Genomic DNA, 20,740 nt, shown 5'->3' with positions numbered 1-20,740 from the left:
CTAGTTGGAACCAGCTTTTGAATTTATGAGGTTCAGAGCGATTTGGAGCGATTTAGAGCAGTTTAGAGCGGTTTGAGCGATTGTTGCAAAACGCCAGCAACCGCTACCAACCGCAAAAGCTGCGTTTGCGGGTGGTAGCGGGAAAACCAGTCATACCCTAAGTCCACAGTAGCTGAATTTAAAGATGCTGCTATATAGGGCCTAATAAGTAATAACCACCCCGATTGGTTATTGCTGTAGTTCAAGATTTTTTTTTAAGAACCTGAACGGTAGATTTTTTTCTTGTGTTGTAGGTATAGTAATTTGATTATGATTTTTTTAAAGAAAATTATAATTTTAAATAATAGTTTTATACTATAGATTAAATAAGTTGTAATTATTCAAAATAAAAAATTGATAAATACTGATCAAATGTTATTGAATAAATAATTATTTTATAGTTACAAGTAATTATATTTAAAATAAATACAACTCATAGAATAGGACATGCATCAATATATTAGATGTCCCAGATCGGACAAATCAAATGTTTTTGGGCGATATATAATTGTATGGGTAAACCTTTATTCATGAGCTAGCTTTTAGGTGTGAGTTAAACTCATCACTAATATAGTATCAGAATCCATGGTGAAAGCACGACATATGATTTCCCACAAACAGTTTCCTACCTATGTAGCCTATACAAGTGGCCCATATTGTTGTGGTATGTCTTAGATGTTGGGCTTGGGCTGTTTCCACTGGACCATTCCCACCCACATCTCGAGAGGGGTTATTAGATGTCCCACATCGGACAATCAAATGTTCTTGGGCAATATATAAGTGTATGGGTCAACCTCTACTCATAAGCTAGATTTTGGGTGGGAGTTAGGCTCCTCACTAATACAATAGCTGTGAAATTTATATTCATATGCCGTATATTATATAAAGCTTAGTTCTTCAAAGTTGCTAATTAACATGATCGCGACACATGTCAATTATATATTTAGGATTGTGACATGTGTTAATCTATCTCATAATTAACAAAATATATAATAAGATATTAACAAAAACGAATTTTATTAAAAAGTAATTATAAATATTATTTAATAGCAATTTTTCTTTTTTTAAATCATAATCGAAAGATAATTGCAAAAGATTATTTGATAATAATTTTCTTTCTAATATTGTGACATGTGTTTAAATATATAATGATTAAAAATATATATAATAAGATAATATTTTGAAAAAATTACATTTGTATTTCACATCTATATTTAGGTTTAAGCTTCCACATATTATTTCTACAAAACACAATAGTATTTACATGAAAAGTATTAGCTGAGATTTTCTTTTAATTTCTTGATGCAACTTAACTTTTTATTATCCTTATTACATCTTTTAATTTCTTGATACAACATAATTTTTAATTGTTATCGTACATGAGTATGTGTGAATATGATGGATATGTGTTTGTATGTATAAGACAAAATAAATAAATAATCAAACCAAAATTTTTTTCTATTAAAAATAAAATAGTTGTATAAAAATCTAAAAAAAATAATTATAAAATAATTAATTTCTTTTTTAAAGTCTAAATAAAATAAAAAATAGAAAAAATCTTACTTTATTTATAAACTAACTTTAGTTTTAATAATTTTGTGTTCAAAAATAAAAATCAAAATTAACTTCAAATATTTCACCTCATATGATTGTGACATGTGTCAATTAGGAAAATAGATTGTGAATGTGTAAATAAAATACTTCTTTTTTTTTCCTAAAATCCTTTTAAAAAAAGATTTCTAAAAACAAATTTCTTTTCTAATCTTAACCAATCAAGATTTTTTTTCTTTCAAAAAAAAATCCTGACCAGAGAAAATGTAAAATTTTATTTAATAGTATTTTTTACTTAAAAATTTAATGATAAACATGATAGTAACAATTCTTAAGAAAACTTTTAAAAATATTAGTGATATTGAAAACAACGAATTTTGAAAATACAACTTTTAAAAATAGTTAATATTAACTGGAAATAATTATTTGATAGAAATTTTATTTTTCTAAATCCTAGACAAAATATAATTGTAAAAGATTATGTAATATAACTTCCTTTTTTAAATCCTTTAAAACTGTTAGAGAATATTTGATAGTTGTTTTCTTTTTTTTTTAATAAAAAAATCTTAAACAAAAGCCATTTGTATCATATTTTTAAATCCTAACCAAAAGAGAATTGTAAAATTTTATTTGATAATATTTTTAAGAGAGTATTTGATGATGAACATGATACTTAAAAGTAGTAATTAACAAAAGAAGTGTAAAATTAGTATTAATACGAATAATAGTTTTAAAATTATTTATTAATAACTAAAATTACTATTTCATAGGAATTTATTTTTTTCTGAAATTCTAAAGAGAAGATAATTATAATAGGTTATATGACACTAATTTTTCTTTTCTAAAATCTTAACCAAAATGGTAAAAGAGTATTTAATAATATTTTTTATTGTAAATAAAAAGAATATTTATAAGATATAATGTTTTTATTTTAAATCCTAGCAAAATAAAATTTTAAAGACTTATTTAATAAAATATTAAATTTTAGTACATAAGAACATGTATAATGTTGTCATTGACTCGATTGGTGTATTTGATTTTCATTCTTTTTATTACTTTTTCATTCAATTTTTTATTTCGGGTTGTGCTTAGTTTAAACGTTTAGGTATAGTATTTTCTCTAATCCTAAGTACAAAGTTTATAACAATTAATCTATGTAAAATGATTATAAAATATAAATATTAACTTGAACTTATGTGTGAAAATCGTTTTTATTATAAAATAAATCTCAAACAACATATGTAAAAACAATCATAAAACTATAATAAAATGATTTATTATTTTATAGTTTTTATTAAATTAAAATATCAAACAAAACCCGTCATATCTTGTTTTATATAATCTTTACAGAGTAGTTGTAATATTCTAGTCATATAAATATATCATATACTAGAGAGAAACGTAAAAACTCATAAAGAAAATAATGCCAAATACGTAGTATATTAGACAATTTTGTTATCCAAACTATTTGTTGAAAAGAATTGGTTATGGCTCTGAATTTTGGGAAGTAAATCACAGTTTAATTGGTTTCGCTTTAATTTTGTAGAGAAAATGAAACTTTGCACATCAGTCACAACTTTCAGCAATCATCAATATAGTCATGAATACCTATTTGACCAAGAAGAATATATACATCAACTCAATATGTCTAATATAGAAGAGCCATATATTTATATTTCGAGAGAGCTAAGAGTGTATCTGTAACCAACGCTGAGTGATGTCATATTTGCATATCTACTAATGGCAATATGGCATCATTGATCAACTTCCTGGAATTTCCGATGTTGTATACATTATTTCAAAGTTAGGTGAAAAGGACCATTTTTATAAAATTATGTGAGTTTGGCAGTGTCTTAATCATAGATTGTAGCTAGTGCCTGTGTGAAGTGTCAACAGCCCACATACCACGTTCATAAATCATAACCACCTTATTTTTATAATATAAAACCAAGGTTAGGTTTCTTTAGACAACTTTATTCGAGAAAAATTGTGTATAGATCATGTGCTTGAAATTCAAAGTATACATTCAAGATAACTTGAATGAATTATTATCCCATACTTATATTAAAGACTTTAAAGTAGGCATTCTCTTTATTAAAACAAACATTTTAACAAGACTATATGTTGATTGTCTAACTACGTTTTTTTAAAAGATTGTCTAACTACGTTGATATGCAATATAATACACTTAATTATTTAACCACATCAGTTCGCCCTAGAAAAACCTCCCAGGCCCGAGTCCCGATGTACGCCGCTTGGATGGATCTCCTCTGCTCCTCCACCTCCGCCTAGCTCTCCACCACGTGAAGCAGCCCCCCCACCCCCCTTTCCTCGTGATGATGATGGTGACTGCTCCTCTCTGTCCGCTGTTCAGGCCTCCTCCTGACCCACCACCGTACAAGTTCCTCCCGTTGGCTTCCCTCTCTCTCGTCACTCCACCGGAACCACCAGATCCTCCGGATGTACCCGCCGTCGTTGCTCTTCTTCGCTACCTCAACACCTCTTCCAGTCTCTTTCCTCTGGCAATGACTCAAAACCCAGATCTGGATTTCCCAAGTTTGACGCCTGAGTCTCGAGGCTGTGACGTTCCCTTCTTGTTATTGGGGGTTTCATCAGTCGTCTTTGGCTGTATCTTCTCCATACCATCTACTCAAGCTTTTACCCAGATCTCAACTCTAAAGCCACCATCTAGGATGGCTACAAAGAATGGTGGTGGTGGTGGTTCCCCTGTGTCCGCTAGTGACACTTCATTACCCTACGGGTTTCTTTCTCCTGTGATATACAGGTTTGTGTTTGGGTGTGTCGACTGGCTTTCAATCAGTTCTTGTTTTGACCTCTCTACCACTCTTTCGTGTAAGGTTTTTCAGGGTCATCTTAGCTCCTTTTACTCTGCTAATCTAGAATATTCTAGACAGTTATTTGGTTGGGTGACATTGGAATTGAGGTTTAGGACTTTAGTTGGTGATATACCGATGGATGTAGTTTCATTAGGTTCTACCTTTACGACCTCTAGGAGCATTTATATCGCCTTGGCGCGATCGTCTGCAGTATGCAGTTCTTGTACGGGTTCCATGACGGATGTTGGTGTTGGGCTTGTGTATCTCTCTTCTCTGTGGCAGGTGGAAGAGAAGTTCATTGTCCTCTTCAAGCCGTGGAATATGGATGTGGCGGGTTATGGTTTTCCGCTTGTTCCTCAGTTAAATCAGTATTCTTTCCTAATATTTCCTCCTATATGGAGTGAATTGGATGAACATGTTTCGTTGGTATTGCAAGGATCTTCCTCCCATCGAATGCTCTCTGCGTATGGTGCAGTGTGTGTGGCCCTACGGGTTACGCTAGATGCGATCTTTGAAGAAGCTTATGACTTTGTTGTGATACGATTTCATATGATTCTCTTTTATGATTTGTATCGCCATTTTATCCCTTATGTTATTGTTGTTATTTGTTTGGCTGTTAATAGCCTCCTTGTATCCTCCTCCTCTGTTGGAGCGTAAACATATTTAAGATTAATGCAAGTATGGTTTGATCAAAAAAAAAAATACACTTAATTATTTAAATACTAAATATAAATCATTCTAACTATTAAATGCCAATTTTTGAAATATAATAATAGTAAGAAATTAGCTAAATGCTTGTAAGTTTGTAATTGTAACAGTGAGTATCGGATCCTGATTTTCCCATTTCAAGATCCAAGAATATTCACGATAACCCCTAAGTTTTTTTATTTTGCTTAAAACGATAACCCCTAAGTTACGCAACATTTTAGAAGGATCTGCTTTAATGTGCATGAAACCCATATTTGACGTAATACATCATCAATAGAGTGATAGACAGAAAAAAAATCTACAAATCTACAACTATACTAAAATAATTCCAATCCACATGATCTTTCTTTTTGAACTTTATTATTTGTTTTTCTGCCAAAGCTAGCTCTTTTATTTGTTGTGGTGTATTGTACAAAAAAAAAAAAGATCCCGACCTATTATAAAGAAAAAAAAATGGAGACACATATATATGGACAATAAGACAGTGACACCGTAGCACAACGTCTACAAATCATTAACGAGTCATAATCCATTCGATCGATTTATTTTAAAATTCTATCGCCGTCCTGCTTTACCGACTACAAAAAAAATCATCGAAAAGTTTGAAGCAAAAGTTGATATGATAGGATCTTTTTTTTTTTTTTTTTTTTTTTTGATATGATAGGATCACAAGATGCATCTTAACTAGTCACCGAAAATATATACTTTTTAAAAATACACAACTTAAAATAAAATTTAGGATTCAATTATTTAAAAAGTATTCGTATTTAAATTCTTACAACTCATCACAACAACATCACGGATCTGTAATATTTGCCATCGTATAAGCAAAATGTACAATTCACATCACTTTATGATAATTAAGAAGACTGTAATATATAATGGAGTCGTTAATTAGCTCACCTAATTTCGCTCCGCCGCCGTTTTAGACACTAACACTACAACTACTCGTAAGCGTATACTTAACGGCGTTATCTCCGACAATAACTCCGGCAGCTTTATTACCGAAGTTAATATACGCAAGACACCTCACGTAAAGATGATACTTCCCTGTAATAAACGTCCCAACTTTCCACCTCACTCTACCGTCAGCACGGATGATCAGCGTAACAGCGCCGTTATCTTGATCACCGTCAAGACTAACGGCGTTGAACGGAGCGACGGGAACGGAGGTCCCGTAGACAAACGGCGACCAGATGTTCACTTCTTTGTGTCCCTGATACGTCGGAGGGATCGATGTTCGGAAAGTGATCTGTTGACTATGGTAAGTAGCGTAGACGTCAAGACGGTCGTAGTAGATGCCGATCTTGTCGTTAGGGTTCCGGGAAGAAAGAGTGATTTGGAAGTTGGAGGTGAGGAGGTTCGGTGGATTGCCGGAGACGTTGAAGGCGTAGACGGTGGCGTCTTGGAGGATGAAACGTGGCTTTGAAGGTTGGAGGATTGCCCAAATGAGAAGGATTGTGAGGAAGATGATGAAGAGGATGAAGATTATTGACCATATTATTCGCCGGATTAGTTTCCGGCGAGAGTGAGTGTGGGAGCCACAGTCTTTGGAGGTCATGGTGGTGGTGGTTTTCTTTCTCCGGCGGTGGTGGGGAGAAAGTGGAGAAGTTGTTAAAGAGAATTTTGGTTTATTATTTATTTGATGTGTTGTAAATAATGGGGTAGCCTAATTGTGTGTATGCTTTATAGGAGAATGATAAGCAACTAAAGGTATCTCTATTATTAAAGGAGAAGTAACAATATAAATTGCTCTTTAGTTTTCAAAGTTATTTACATTTGAATGCCACTGAAATAATAAATTTACCAATATTTTAGTATTCTTTTCTTTTATAATTTAATTATTGCATTTTTCTAAAATAAAATATAACAAATTGTGTTTATTTATTTAAAAAATGTTTCCTATAATCTGGGTAAACAATAAATTATACTTAATCAATGTAAAAAATATAACAAAATTTTATTATTACGGGATGGTTATTTTTTATTTTGGTATATTAAATACGTCTAAAAAATATAAAAATGTTATAAAAATACATAATATAGACCACAAAATTTTAAATAATATATTGAATTATTTAATCGTATAAATCAAATATAAAAATAGATAACCATTTTATTTTTCATTAAAATTTTGATCCATAAAAAATACATTTGCACGAACACACGAGTTATATTTTAAAAATAGAGTTGTAATAGTTGACGGATCAAAAAATAAAATAAAATTATTCATTATAAATTTTAAAATGATTGTGTTTAGAAATATATTAAATAATTATTTAATATATATATATATAAATTTTCAAAACATATATTACCATTTATATAAGATAAATATTTTTTTTTTTGCAAACCAAAAATGAAAACCCGCACGGGTGCGCGGATCAAGCTCTTGTTCTTTTTATATTAACACCAAAATCATTATAGTAGTAATCAAGATAGATTTGTATGAAACAACCAAAATTAAGTGTCTTTATTAAAAACAAAAAACAATGTGTTCTTTCATTATCTAAAGGGTTATCTTATTTTTTGGCTGATGTAAAGTTTTATTGGTATATAAATTTCTCTTCCTTATTTTCGTGGAAAAACAGAGATTTATCGTTTATCATCTACATATTTAGTCAAATATTACAGTACAGTATTGAATTTATACAGTAATATATTAATTGCTGAATATCATTTTAAATCACATATATATCATATATTTCTAGAATGTTGAAACTATGAATGGGAAGATGATTGATATGGTCGGTGGACGGTTTCTATAGAAAGGTGACTTTATGTGTGGTCGAAGATTTCTTCAACAATAATAACAAACCCAGCTAGTAAACTTCATTCCCAGCTTCCTCATTTGAAGAATGAAACTCACTTACAAATAAAAAGAGAAAAATTATTTATTTGTAGATATATACTTTGATTCGTATTTTTAAAAATACATACGGAGTCATCGTTTTAAACGCTAGATTGAACGATTTGCTATAAATGCTCTTCTTTACAAATTTGAACTCTTTTACTGCAATTTTTTAATCATTTTAGGCCAATTGTAGACGTTTCCAACAACAAAAGAATCAGATTTCTAAAAAAAATTGGCATATTAGTTGATTTCGGTTTAAAATTCTCTAGGTTAAGAGAGAGAAAAACATTTCCGCTTTCCATACTATTTATAAAAATGTGAACACAAATAAATATAAAACCCACCCAAAGTTATATCTGAATACGTGACCAGTTAAATGAATATAAATGTACAGGATAATTGACACAAAATCGTAAAATGATAAATGTAAATCGTAACTAAACATAATTATGTGGTTGGTAAGTACTTGAAATACTATTTGTCCGCCATCTATGCTTTTGACTTCTATATTTTAGCAAAAAAAATGTTCAAAAGATGTTGACAAACATTAGAAAGGTGTCAAAGTGGCATTTTTTTGTGGAACATAGAGATTATTGTTCTAATCAAAATTTGATGAATAAATTTTTGGAGCTATCACACGGGTATGAGACTTTTCGCGACCGACTATAAGTCCATTTAGTGATAATAATTTAGTCCAATATAACCTTTAAGTATTAAATGATCAAGTATTTTGTATACAAATGGACAATATATTTTTAATACATGTGATAGAGGAGCTAGGAAACAAAGTTTCATTTACCACGTACTCTCTCCATAATGGAAAAGGGGACGTAAGTGACCTAACACTAGCTGCCAAAAGAGAAACCACCACTTGTCCATCATTTTCTTTGTCCTGTTACGTTGATTTTTAATTACAACGGTTGCTCTAAAGTCTAAGCATTGTGTTGTAACATTGCGGGAGGGGAGATAACTTTAAGAGGGCACTAATTGTAATTACTATTCGGTCCATATAATATTCAAATTTGATATTACAAAATTCATTATCCAATTGTTGTATGTATTAGATCATGCTTTTGACAAAATTCAACTTAATCGAAATTGTGGGTGGATGTGTTAAAAAAAAAGAGAGAAGAAACTGTGGGTTGTTTACAAATAAGATTTTTTGGGTCTAAGTTTCTAATTAAGATGCATAAACACACCGAGATATTGTCATATTGAACAGTACTTTCTCCTACGGAAATCGAATGATTCGAATGTATCGGTAAGAATGTATCTCCCAAAACCTAACGGCTTTGTCCATTATATAATCTAGAGAGTGCATTCAACCAGATTATTGCTAATGCATATCTCTCAGGGAAATATGCTCAGGTGACAAATAACGCAGTTTAGCTTGTGAAGATAAATCTAAATCTAAATATTTTACCAAAAAAAAAGATAAATCTAAATATCAGGTTGTATTCAACACAGGAACAATTATTCAGGTTTTTGCAGCTTTCTTTTATGGCAAGTCACAGTAGTTTTAGTGATAACAACTTCAGTATTTAACTAAGGATACGTATTATTGCAACTTAGCTTCTAATCTTTTTCTGTTTAGTCTAGCCAGTGTTATTTACTCTTCTTTTCTATGAAAGTTTTATATATCACAAGTTTGCAGATTGTAATAATGGCCAAGCCCCTAATCAAAGATGTTTCAATGGGTCTAACCAGTAGCGGCCATGGGTAGAAGCAGCACAAGCATCTGCTTCTGGCCATTAATATGAAGACTACAATTTCGGCCAATTTTCCAAATGCTATCCGTAGGTCAGATGGTTAAGTATTGTTTTTCCTCTCAAAGGTAACAAGTTCAAGCCTCCACTTCACTGGATTCCAAGCCTCTGACAGTCAGTCAAAGACTATCCGTTGGTATTTTGGTTAAATGGGCGAACATTTTGAGCCGTAAATGGGCTTATTGTTACAATCAGTCAAAGATGAAGGCATGAAGCAATAAGAGAGCGCATGGACTGAACAGAAGAAAGTAAATGTAAAGATGAACGGGTCGTCAACTAATTATGAATAGATTGACGGTGTGTTTTTTGTAGTTATTGCTCACCTCCTCTTTCTCCAGCCATTGAATACATAGTTATTGAGTCGGGTTCCTCTCTTTTCGAAGAGTAGGATCGTTGAGGTAAGTTATTCTTACCGTAGGTTCATGTTCGGTTTAAAGAATAATTCACCGTAGGTCATCATTGTTCTACTCTCCTGTGCATAAGGGTTGTTGGAGGATATATATGAATATTGGCGCCGTTCCCTAATCCATTACAGTTCTTCATATGTGTTGTTAGACTCACCGACTTCATTTGATTAATGGACACTGTCTTTCGATGGGCCAAAGACTCCTTTTTATTTAGGTTTACGCCAATCGTCCGGACCGTAAGTCCCACCCATCCCAAGAATTCCCAATCTTTTCTATACCAAAGGAAGTAAATTGGTTGTCACAAATCAAAAGTAGTAAAGATATTCGTTCTATTTACACGTGATGGGCTCGTTCCACTACAATATATGTTTACTCGCAAGGGGCTAAGTTCAAAGTACATGCAAGACAACCATGCACCGCACGTGACACTCATCTTTCTTCAACTCGTGACCTTTCTTCCAAATTAAAAAAAAAAACTATTTTTTAGGATTTGAGATCATATCGAGTCAGAAAAAAACATAAAACAAAAACACTGCAATTTGAACCGATTCGGCATCCAATAAATTCTAAGAACGTGCAGTTTCATCAGCCAAAAGAGTGTCAGAATTCACTTTTGGCTATCTAAGTATATCAAAATTCAAGTTCAAGTGTTCCGACTACATAGCCTGAATGCACACTGAAAAAATATATTTCCTGTTCTATAAGATTACGTTTTGATGCATAACTGTTGATCCCGAAATATATAAATTTTCAAAAGATGAGATTTATTAACTTATCGACTGGAAATTTCTGTACTAAGCCGATTACTTAGTTGACTACATCTACATGCATATATATTTTTGACCTTTGGACTCCTCAGTTTTTAAAACTAAAAGTAGAATCTTCCTGATTTCTGTATAATATTAGACAATATTTATCTCAGAGACTCAGACATCAATACTCAATTCATTTCATTTTGTTCACATTTTAAATAATTAGATTCTTCTCTAACTGAATTGTTTTGAATCCATAGTACTACTGTACAACGAATCGATATAAATAATAAACTTCATGCTTAAGGATGGTCAGCCTTACAATGCACTACGTAATCAGATTTGGGGATCCAAACTCCTTTTCAGTTACCATTAGTTATTGTCTGCGTAAAGATCATTACTTTAATTTTGTGGTTTTACTATTTTCAAGTTAGTTTGACTTCATAATTAGTAACTCAAATTAAGCAATCTCACACAGCTGCCTAGTCACATGTTGACCTACCTATTTCTCTTTTTAAGTGGAACGAATATTCCAGATCTTCCAGTGGCACATTCTTATTCTTCAGGGCATAAATTAACTATAGGTACTATTTTTTAATTCCTTATCATTTTGTAGATATCATTGCAAACAGAGCAAAGGCTTTCTTGGATTGAAAAATTGGATCCATTTTGTAAACAAACGCGAAGTAAGCACGAAAATAAGAATATTTAGAGAGAAACAACGATTGAGGCAAATACATATTTTAGGATTTGTGTATTGATATACAAATGAAGATAATTTTTCAATATGTTATATCACATTTATATAACCTCAAAACTCTGTATGCTATTTATGTACTTAAAGCTTTTTCTACCAAAGAATGTGTCATTTTATTGGTGTAATAATTTAATCAGAATCAATAATCCTAAAATTGAGTCTAATCTTTCGTTTCATGCCGATAGTTATCTAGTTCACACCTATTCTTAAAAGCCAAAAAAAACTATTTCTAAAAGGCAATTGATCATAAGTGAAATGATTAATATTATTCACTAGATAATGTTAAACAAGCTCCCTTCAAAGAGTTTTTAAAGTTTGGACAATGATAACATATCTACACGACACCTACTCTCGTCTTCTGTACGCCCGAAACTATTTTTTCGCTGGTTGTTGGTGGCTGTTCATCATGGACATTGATAACAACATGAGGAGAGCTATTGTTTTCTTCCTCGCTGTCACCCTCTAGAACAGGCTTTACACTTCCCCTGTGAAGTAGTTGATGTTGTCCTAATTCCGGTGACACTTTTGGATCCAGAGTCTCTTTAAAGTGTGCCAGACCGGAGAATTCTTCCACAGCCTCGGAGATCTTCTCGACGTAATTAACGATCTCGATCAATATTGACGCCATTGTGACTCCGGGAATGATCTCCAAGAGATCTTTCTCTGTCTCTGGAGAAGACGTTTTGAGTGCAATCCTTAGGTTTTGTATGGCATTTTTGGAGTTTTCAATATGTGCATTAACACAAACACTGTCTCTCTTCATTGTTTTGATAGATTTGGCTATGGCTTTTAGGGCTTCACAAGCTTCTCTGCTCATGATCGAGCATGGCTCTTGAATCTTGCTTATGAAATCTTGCGGTATCTGCTTGCGTCACACGTAAAAGAACATGCAAATTATTAATATTATTCCGTCAAACCATTAGTTATTCGTTAATGTATACGTATTATTTATCATCGACATTTTAGCCATTGAGAGCCTTGGCATTTTATTTTTATGTTACACCTGCTTGGTGCATTGACGTTACACAGAGGCAATCTTTGATGGTTAGTCCTGGTTATAATACACTATTTATGCATGTGTCTTATGATTGCGAGTGGAGGGAGATAACAAAAAGAGGGAACATCAATAATGGCATACGACGTAGCAAAGATACATCATGCTTACCAAATTTAGACAATTTTACAAATTCAGAGTCACCTTGTTTTGGAATTAAATATAATGATAAAAAACTAATAATTATTCATATTTTCCTTACATTGAAAAATATATATAATTATTAAATTTTATACTCCTGTTAAAAATAATCTTCTACTTATTCGATCCAGTGATTAATGATAAATAACAATTTGATTCACTTTCCAATTCAGTTTGCAGTTTTAAAAGTAGTTTATGGTTTAATATCAAACTAAAATGTGATTGCCAACAAACCTTAACGTCAGAGAGAACATAGCCATTGAGGATTTCAAAATGAAAGGCGCATTGACGTACGAGTCCTGCGATCTTTAAGTACTTTGTCCATGGATGGCGTAGCCTGAATCGGCCATGTCCCGGTTCCCATCTCGCAAGATTCGCCTGCAAAACAAAAACGTTACGATCATCAATTACATTAGAACACTTTTATAAAATAAATAGAAATTAACTAGAACAGCAATATGTAGGAACATTAATTATTGTATATATGTAGACAATTATACCAAAGTATCTTCCGTGCTTTTTGATGTTAGAATGCTTTTGTATTGTTGAACACACGAATTTGTCTCCTTTGAAGTCTTCTCCGATGATGGAAAATATTCACCCTCGAAACCTTTTTAAAGAGATTAAAACACGTATGCATCCATAAGTTATATATTCATTATATTTACCAAGAATAAATCAATTGAAAATGTTGGATTATAAGTCACCTTCTAAAGAGTTAGCGAGTTTGATAATGTTATTAGCAACCATCTTGTGAAGATCTTCGCCTGCCCATACAGGAAAAACGAAGATCGATACAAGGATGCATATCGTTCCACCAATAAGAATGGTGGATAGTCTTTGATATGCCATAACCAATATTTCATCTGTACGGTAACCCGAAACGGCAACCATGCTGAATGTGAGTATGAAAATCAAGGCACCATAGTCATATCTCTGTTTAATCCTTGGAAAAAACCGCGAAAATGTTGCAGCTGCGCCTAGTGAGAACACGAATATCCCAAGAACAATCGGCTCTCCTTTGTCTCCACAGAATCTAGCAAGGTGTACTGCACCAACCCCTAAGGCACCGGCTATTAATGTTGCAAAACCTCTGTTTAAACCTTTTGAAAGTGTCCCACCTATATGAAAACATGTTTTAGTTAGACTTGGGTTTAATAGACATCTTTCTATTTAATTTGTCATAGTAACATAGACATTTTTAATAGACTTACCGACAGTGAACTCGGAGACTACGACTACGGTTAGTATCGCCCACATACCCGAAACCCCGAAGCTATTATAAAGAGGCCGTACATAGTACAGCATTGATACTAATGTGAGAGAAAGTCCCACTTTTAAGGAATGGATGATCCGTCTTGGATCATCTTTACCAAACTTTTGCACATTCTTTATGCGCTTGGTGACGCCGTCTTTAAGCTTGCAAGGGAACTCCTTAAGCCTTTGGAAGAATCCTGCTTTCTTCACTTGAGCATTCAAGTCCATCTCCATTGAAACTTTCAATGTAACTTAAAGCTTGTGAATTGGCTAATATTTGTAGAACTTTTGTGTGATGCTTATGTGGGATAGTTTTTGGCTATATTTATAGGTAGAAGAAAGCTTAATCTGTGAAACGACAGGTTTTTCATTGCTGACTAAGCTTGCATCTAAACTATTTTTTTATCTGGATGTCTTGATTTTTATTGATATAAATATTGAAGACATAAAAAGTGATGCGCAGTACTTTTCTTACTTAGATCTAATTAATTGATGGATGGCAGGCAATTCATCTATAGATAGGTAGAATATAAATGTACAAAATGTTTTTCTTACGTAGGTCGAATAAAAGACCAAATATTATACTAAAATGTTTTAGTTTATTTATTTACGAGCTCCACTTCCACAAGCCAAAAAAAGAGAAGAATTACATAAAAAGGAAAAAAAAAGAGAAAACAAGAAGAAGAAAAGGACCAAGTTGATCGAACCCACTAGAGCTCAGCAGAGGAGCTCTCTAAAACAAAGGTTGGGAATGTTTTGCTTCTAACTTTACAGCAGTTATGTGAACATTCGATGGAAAGAAAACATTTAGATAACTTTATGTAAGTAATTAAATATTAATGAGAAATTATCATCCCAAGTTGCTTTCTTGTGAATTATCTCAGTATTAGTCAAACTAAGGTGCTCCCAGTGTGCATTATGATGATGAGACAATAATAATTGATAAGTTAAACATATAAGATAATGACACTGATCATTATATGGCTGATAAGTGATAAACGCTATAGAAAAGAACTTGTAATCTTATTCTTAATTATAGATAACACTAAAATATTTTCTTAACAGAGTATTCATATGCCTAGGATCAAATGGGCTCTACTCTTCACATATATTTTTGTATGGAAAGTGATTCATATTATTCTGTATCTAAATTTTTAAACAAAATTTAGACTAAAGCAAGATGATCATAACAATGGCAGTAATGTGACTATCAGACTATGACCACAATGAATTGATGATATGATATTTGAAAATTTGAGAAATGGTAGGCATGACGAAGAAGCGTGAGGATTTGGAGGTTTATTAAATTGACGAGTCAATCTCTATAAAACCATTAATTTATAAGTTAAAAAAGGTGTTAGACGAGTTTAGGTGCAAAATCTATTTTTTAACAACGGTCGTCTCGTCCATTCTTTTTAATTTGTTCTAACTTTACAATTTGCAAAACACATTCTTTTTTTTTTTCATTTTGCTTGCACTATATCTAAACACTATTCCAAGAATACTACATGAATGTATGATCGAGATTTCATTCTGAGTTCTGCACCAATTTGTACTTCATAAATAGCATATTCTTTTCTCCTTTTTACGAACATATAGCATATTTTGTTTTCATTTTCGTATCTTTAAACGTGACAAGATAACTTATCACTATAACGTAACAATTTTCTCCCGCACTAGATTTAAGGGTATGACTTTAAGTTTGCGATTCTTTGTTTGGATATATAGATTACTCAATGATCCATAGCAAATAATTAGTTAAACCATTATTTCGTTATATATATATATGTGCATTGTTGCAAATACATTAATGATAGAAGACGAAATTAGTGGATCTAATATTTTCATAGCTGAAGCAATAGTAAAACACAATTTATGAAATTCGATATCAAAGCGCAAAAGAAATATGTATAAGAGTAACTAGTGGTTGGCTAAAACAGTAGTGACTAGTGATGTACAAAATATTCCCTTTGATGTGTTTGCATGTCTGAACATCTGCTGCAACCTCTCAACCACCCTTTATCATATCCGGTCATGTACCAACTCTGATAGCATTGAATTTTGGTATTTTCATAGTTAAAACAAACAAAAAATATATAAGTAAAATACTGAAGTTTTCTCTGATCATGAAACACAATTCGAGACCACTATAGTTTTCTATCTAGAAGCCGGAAGAGTATTGGATGAGCTTGTACTAATGTTTGGAAGTGGAATTTCAAGCTTTCCTACTAGCAGTCCAGCATATGTAGATTATAGGCTATCCGTAACAAAACAGCCCAAGTAACTTCAGTTTTCATAATTATTTTGGCTTCCATAATTATCATGTGTGAAATTGTAGTTCAACATGAACTATATGTAATGGAAACATAGTAGAAATATCTATAACCGCAATGAATAAAAGATTTCAATGCGTCTTAGTGAATGTACATACAGTATGAGTGGATTGTCAAATGTTAAAGCAGTTGTGGAATAACTGAGTAAGAGCAACTAATTCAGTTCCATCTTAGAAATCGGAAATTTCTTGTACAAGTTGTATTCCGATTGATCATTTAAACTTTTTCGCTTATTTATAGGATTTGCTTAGAAATACTTGAGTCTTGACCATTCATTCATAAAACAAACTTTTGTTAACAAATTCAAACAAAACGTAGTGCGTGTCTGCGACCAAGCAAAAAAAATAAAACGTAGTGCGTGGCTAATTCCTAAACGAAGGAGCTCAATGTGACCAGAACGTGGGTCTTCTCATGAAACGTAAGGCTGGTCAGAAAAAGGGCGTCAATATTCACGTCGGATTGGTCGGAAGAGACCGGCCATAAAGGAACGGTTCATCGCTATATGACAATTTAGCTTAAACTTCCAACTCGTTTTTCTTTATGGTTCTAACTTTTTTTCCTAAAGTTTCAGTTTTTCCCTTATAATATTGTTCTTCATACACTTGCTTTTGCAACATGTATAGTTGGCCAATTTTTTATACTTGATTATTCCATGTTGATAACCTTCCACTAAAATCATTTAAATAATTAAATCCTCTATGAGCCGACCCATTTTGCACCCATAAACTTGAGAAACACACAATTTTTTTTAATTAAATATAAAATCGGAGAACCGCACACTCATTTTATACACGTACGTGAAGAAACAAACACAAAAAGTGATTTAGGCCGACTCGATATAAATAGTTAACCAATGTTTACAGCCTAATTAGGCCTAAACTTTGATCCAGATCTCCCTTGAAGCCCATAATCCGTGATTTTGATTCAGGCTTGGCCGCTTATCCAATAACCTTTTCAAACTTTAGTTAACCGTTAGCTAAATTACACCCTACAATAAATGTCGGGGTTATTTATCAAATAACCAAGAAAAAAAAAACCAAAAATAGTTTTTTAGAGAGATAGTAGAAAAAAGTTAAAAAAAAAGAGCTAGTAGAAACTAGAAAGCCATAAGAAGAGAAAAGAATAGAGAGAATACGATTTTGGTCTAGTTAGTTAATTTTGATTTTTTTGGGCTATTGGATGCAATCCTACTGTATAAAAGAAGCTAAATCATTGTTTCGTAAGCCTATCCACATGTGTATAAATATTCAAGACCAATCAATATGCCAGGTCATCACGAAGTGGGCTTGCAATTAAAAAAAAAATTCAACAATTCGCAGCCCATTAGATCCATCTCCTAGCCCACTCCCGAGCCACTCTCTCATAAGCATAATCCCGTATTATAAACATCCCGTGTTAATTTTTTTAAAACACTCATATTTTAGAAATAGTTTAGAAAATATATCCTACTATATAAAAGGAGCTAAGTCATTGCTTCCTAAGTCTATCCACATGTGTACAAATATTCAGGATCAATCAATATGCCAGGTCATCACGAAGTGGGCTTGCAATTAAAAAAAAATTCAACAATTCACAGCCCATTAGACCCATCTCCTAGCCCACTCCCGAGCCACTATCTCATAAGCATAATCCCGTATTCTAAACATCCCGTGTTAATTTTTTTTAAACACTCATATCTTACAAAAGTTTAGAAAATATATTTATAAAAATATTTTTTTCTTGAATAATATTTAATTATAATTTTTTGTATCTTTTTAACTTTTACTCCCTCCGTTCCTAAATGATCTATGTTTTAGAAAAATATTTTGTTTCTAAAAGATCTATATTTTACATTTTCAATGTATGTAATAATGGAAAATTGTAAATTTCAAAAACATTAATTGTGTTAACTGAATTTTAATTGGTTAAAAATCATAGGAAATATCTAAACACAGAAAATCATACATTTATTATCAAAATTTTAAGTATTTTCTTAATAAGTGTGAAAATTCTAAAACATATATTATTTAGGAACAGAGGGAGTATAATAAAAATATTGTTTTCAGATAGCAACAAAATATATATAAGAATTATCTTATTTTTAAATTTTTTTATAATTTTATTATATTATTTTAGAATCAAATATTTAATATTAATATAACATATAAATTTTATATGATTAAAATAAAATTCGTTTTTAATTATATATAAAATTCATTAAGGGTATTGTTTTAATTAACACATTAGCGAATCAGTTAGAAATTAATAATAAATCAATAACCTATCTAAAAGTCTAAAACCTAATAAAATATGACAAATAAGAAAAACTAACTAAATTTTAATATAAAATAGAAATTTAATATTACTAAAATAATTTTTTTTTAATATATATAATATTAACTAAGGGTAAAAATAAATAATAAATCAATAATTTAGCTAAAACCTAATAAAAACATGACAAATAAACAAATTTACTAAAATTATGGATAATATAAATTATGATTGATTCTTAAATACAAAATTAAAATAAGAGTTTTGTTAAATAAAACATAAGTTTGCCGTATCGGTGTTACAAAAAAAAAACAGTCATTAATAGTATCGTATGAATTATGTCTTTCCCATTAGTTAATAAAATTGAAGCAGAGTGTTGGAGGATAGCTCAACGTATAGACGAGATTATGGAGATTGATATGGGAGTTAAAGTAACGGACACAATTGTTCCTCCGTAAAGAAACGCTCCTGCTAGATATCCTGGATAAATGAAAGAGACATATCTGGACTTGGCTTTGTGTTAATGGATGGTGACTTTCCAATGCTGTTTGGAGCAAGGACCGATATACACGCACCAAATCACCACTGCAAGCGGAAGCTGAAGGTTTATTATGGGCAATGCAAGTGATACTGAAGTTTGGACACAGAGAGATGGTCTTTCAATCGACTGTGAACAACTGGTTATACTCATTCAAAAGGAGGAAGATTAGCCTGCGTTGGACTCGGAGCTCGACGAAATACAGGCTGTATCCAAAGAATTTTCTGAACTTTTTATTGCTTATATTCTTAAATCTTTGAAATTCCGTACGAATAGCCTAGCAGAAGGTGTCCGATCACGCGCATCTCGATCTGCTTTTGTAAACCCTTTTGCACCAAGTTGGCTAACCCCACAAGCTAGCACGAGGGTGCCAAAAAAGAGAATAAAATTGAAAGTGAAACTAAATATCCCAATGAACAAATTTATCAGAAGTCCATATTTATGTAAATGTCTATATGGGACAAACAATTTTTTTTAGACAATTATAGAATATAGTCACGAAAATCAATTCTAAAATATATAATTTAAAAAAACTATTTAAACAAACCATCAAAATTTTCAATATTACACCAAATAAAAATATAAAGACCAACTATATTCTCTTCGTGTACAATGTGTTGTGGTAAGATTCAAAAAAATTAACTTACTTTACAGTAAGAAAAAATTAGATTTTTAATTCCAAATTTATAGTAAAAACATAACATTTTATAAAACTAAAGAATTGACATAATAGTACAAAAATATAAAAAAAAATCAAAATATTATCCGCGCGTAGCGCGGACAAGAACCTAGTATCTCATAAAAGTTACTGTTTTGATTGGTCTAATACGGAGTATCTTACATTCAAAAACTTTATTTCCATTTTATCAGAAACTCATTAATATCATATATTAGTAACTAAATATTTTAGACAACTATATAAACCCTTCGTTACTGTCTTTATAGAGCTCCCCCCCTCAATTGATGGACTAACCACTATAAAATCGCTATTTTCTAGGGAAACGGAGACAACAAAAGTTCCAAACCTCTTTGACCTTCATCATATGTTAGTGAACGATGCAACTATCCACTAAAACCGAATTTTCATATTTTTGAATTTTTCTCAAAATCTATGGGTTAACCTTTACGAAAATACTGAATTTTTCGGTAAATGCTCTAATAATGAAGCATATCATCTTTGGGGTTGTTTTAAAATTTCTAAACAAATTCTACATTTGTATTAATGTATATTAAACTCTCTTTCAAGGTACATGGGCATCGTTTTAATTTTTTGTCAATTAATTTAGTAAAACTTCATAATACTCCCTACTTATGTGGACTAACCAGTATAAACTTCATAAACCTCTTTGACCTTCATCATATGTTAGTGAAAGATGCAACCATGCACTAAAACCGAATTTTCATATTTTTGAATTTTTCTCAAAATCTATGGGTAACCCCTACGAAAATACTGAATTTTTCGGTAAATGCTCTAATAATGAAGCATATCATCTTTG

The 20,740-nt window shown here is 31.6% G+C and overlaps 3 protein-coding genes across 5 annotated transcripts; 1 reads left to right on the top strand and 2 right to left on the bottom strand.

The window, feature by feature from the left end:
• Positions 1 to 83: 83 nt before the first annotated feature.
• On the top strand, positions 84 to 5,761 carry LOC103846090. 3 transcript variants are annotated; one of them, XM_009123011.3, is made up of 2 exons: positions 84 to 4,375; positions 4,710 to 5,761. In XM_009123011.3, the coding sequence occupies exons 1-2, from the start codon at positions 3,927 to 3,929 to the stop codon at positions 4,789 to 4,791; spliced, it is 531 nt and encodes a 176-aa protein (XP_009121259.2). In that variant the 5' UTR covers positions 84 to 3,926; the 3' UTR covers positions 4,792 to 5,761. The 3 variants fall into 3 exon arrangements, with proteins under 3 accessions (XP_009121259.2, XP_033132754.1, XP_033132762.1); XM_033276863.1 differs by having other exon boundaries at positions 4,639 to 5,761; XM_033276871.1 differs by having other exon boundaries at positions 85 to 4,443.
• An 89-nt stretch (positions 5,762 to 5,850) lies between these two features.
• On the bottom strand, positions 5,851 to 6,812 carry LOC103846080 (NDR1/HIN1-like protein 1). The gene has a single exon (XM_009123003.3). It carries the CDS (start codon positions 6,694 to 6,696, stop codon positions 6,061 to 6,063), a length of 636 nt encoding a protein of 211 aa, XP_009121251.1. The 5' UTR covers positions 6,697 to 6,812; the 3' UTR covers positions 5,851 to 6,060.
• A 728-nt stretch (positions 6,813 to 7,540) lies between these two features.
• On the bottom strand, positions 7,541 to 18,586 carry LOC103846069 (aluminum-activated malate transporter 8). The gene is made up of 5 exons (XM_009122992.3): positions 14,081 to 18,586; positions 13,574 to 13,987; positions 13,367 to 13,476; positions 13,101 to 13,244; positions 7,541 to 12,533 (listed from the first exon to the last, which is right to left on the bottom strand). The coding sequence occupies exons 1-5, from the start codon at positions 14,355 to 14,357 to the stop codon at positions 12,006 to 12,008; spliced, it is 1,473 nt and encodes a 490-aa protein (XP_009121240.1). The 5' UTR covers positions 14,358 to 18,586; the 3' UTR covers positions 7,541 to 12,005.
• Between the last annotated feature and the right edge of the window lie 2,154 nt (positions 18,587 to 20,740).

This window comes from Brassica rapa, chromosome A01 (assembly GCF_000309985.2).
Source record: "Brassica rapa cultivar Chiifu-401-42 chromosome A01, CAAS_Brap_v3.01, whole genome shotgun sequence".
Taxonomy (NCBI): domain Eukaryota; kingdom Viridiplantae; phylum Streptophyta; class Magnoliopsida; order Brassicales; family Brassicaceae; genus Brassica; species Brassica rapa.
Note: the sequence above shows the minus strand (reverse complement) of the source record. Positions and strands in the feature narration are given on the sequence as shown.

Excerpts from the sequence above, each read along its gene's own strand:
- LOC103846080 (XM_009123003.3), bottom strand. The coding sequence starts at position 6,696 with ATGACCTCCAAAGACTGTGGCTCCCACACTCACTCTCGCCGGAAACTA.
- LOC103846069 (XM_009122992.3), bottom strand. The coding sequence starts at position 14,357 with ATGGAGATGGACTTGAATGCTCAAGTGAAGAAAGCAGGATTCTTCCAA. Across the intron at positions 13,477-13,573 it reads ACTCGCTAACTCTTTAGAAG|GTTTCGAGGGTGAATATTTT; the intron begins GTGACTTATAAT and ends CTCTTTAAAAAG. Across the intron at positions 13,245-13,366 it reads AAAGCACGGAAGATACTTTG|GCGAATCTTGCGAGATGGGA; the intron begins GTATAATTGTCT and ends TTTGTTTTGCAG.
- LOC103846090 (XM_033276863.1), top strand. The coding sequence starts at position 3,927 with ATGATGATGGTGACTGCTCCTCTCTGTCCGCTGTTCAGGCCTCCTCCT. Across the intron at positions 4,376-4,638 it reads CTTTCTCCTGTGATATACAG|TATGCAGTTCTTGTACGGGT; the intron begins GTTTGTGTTTGG and ends GATCGTCTGCAG.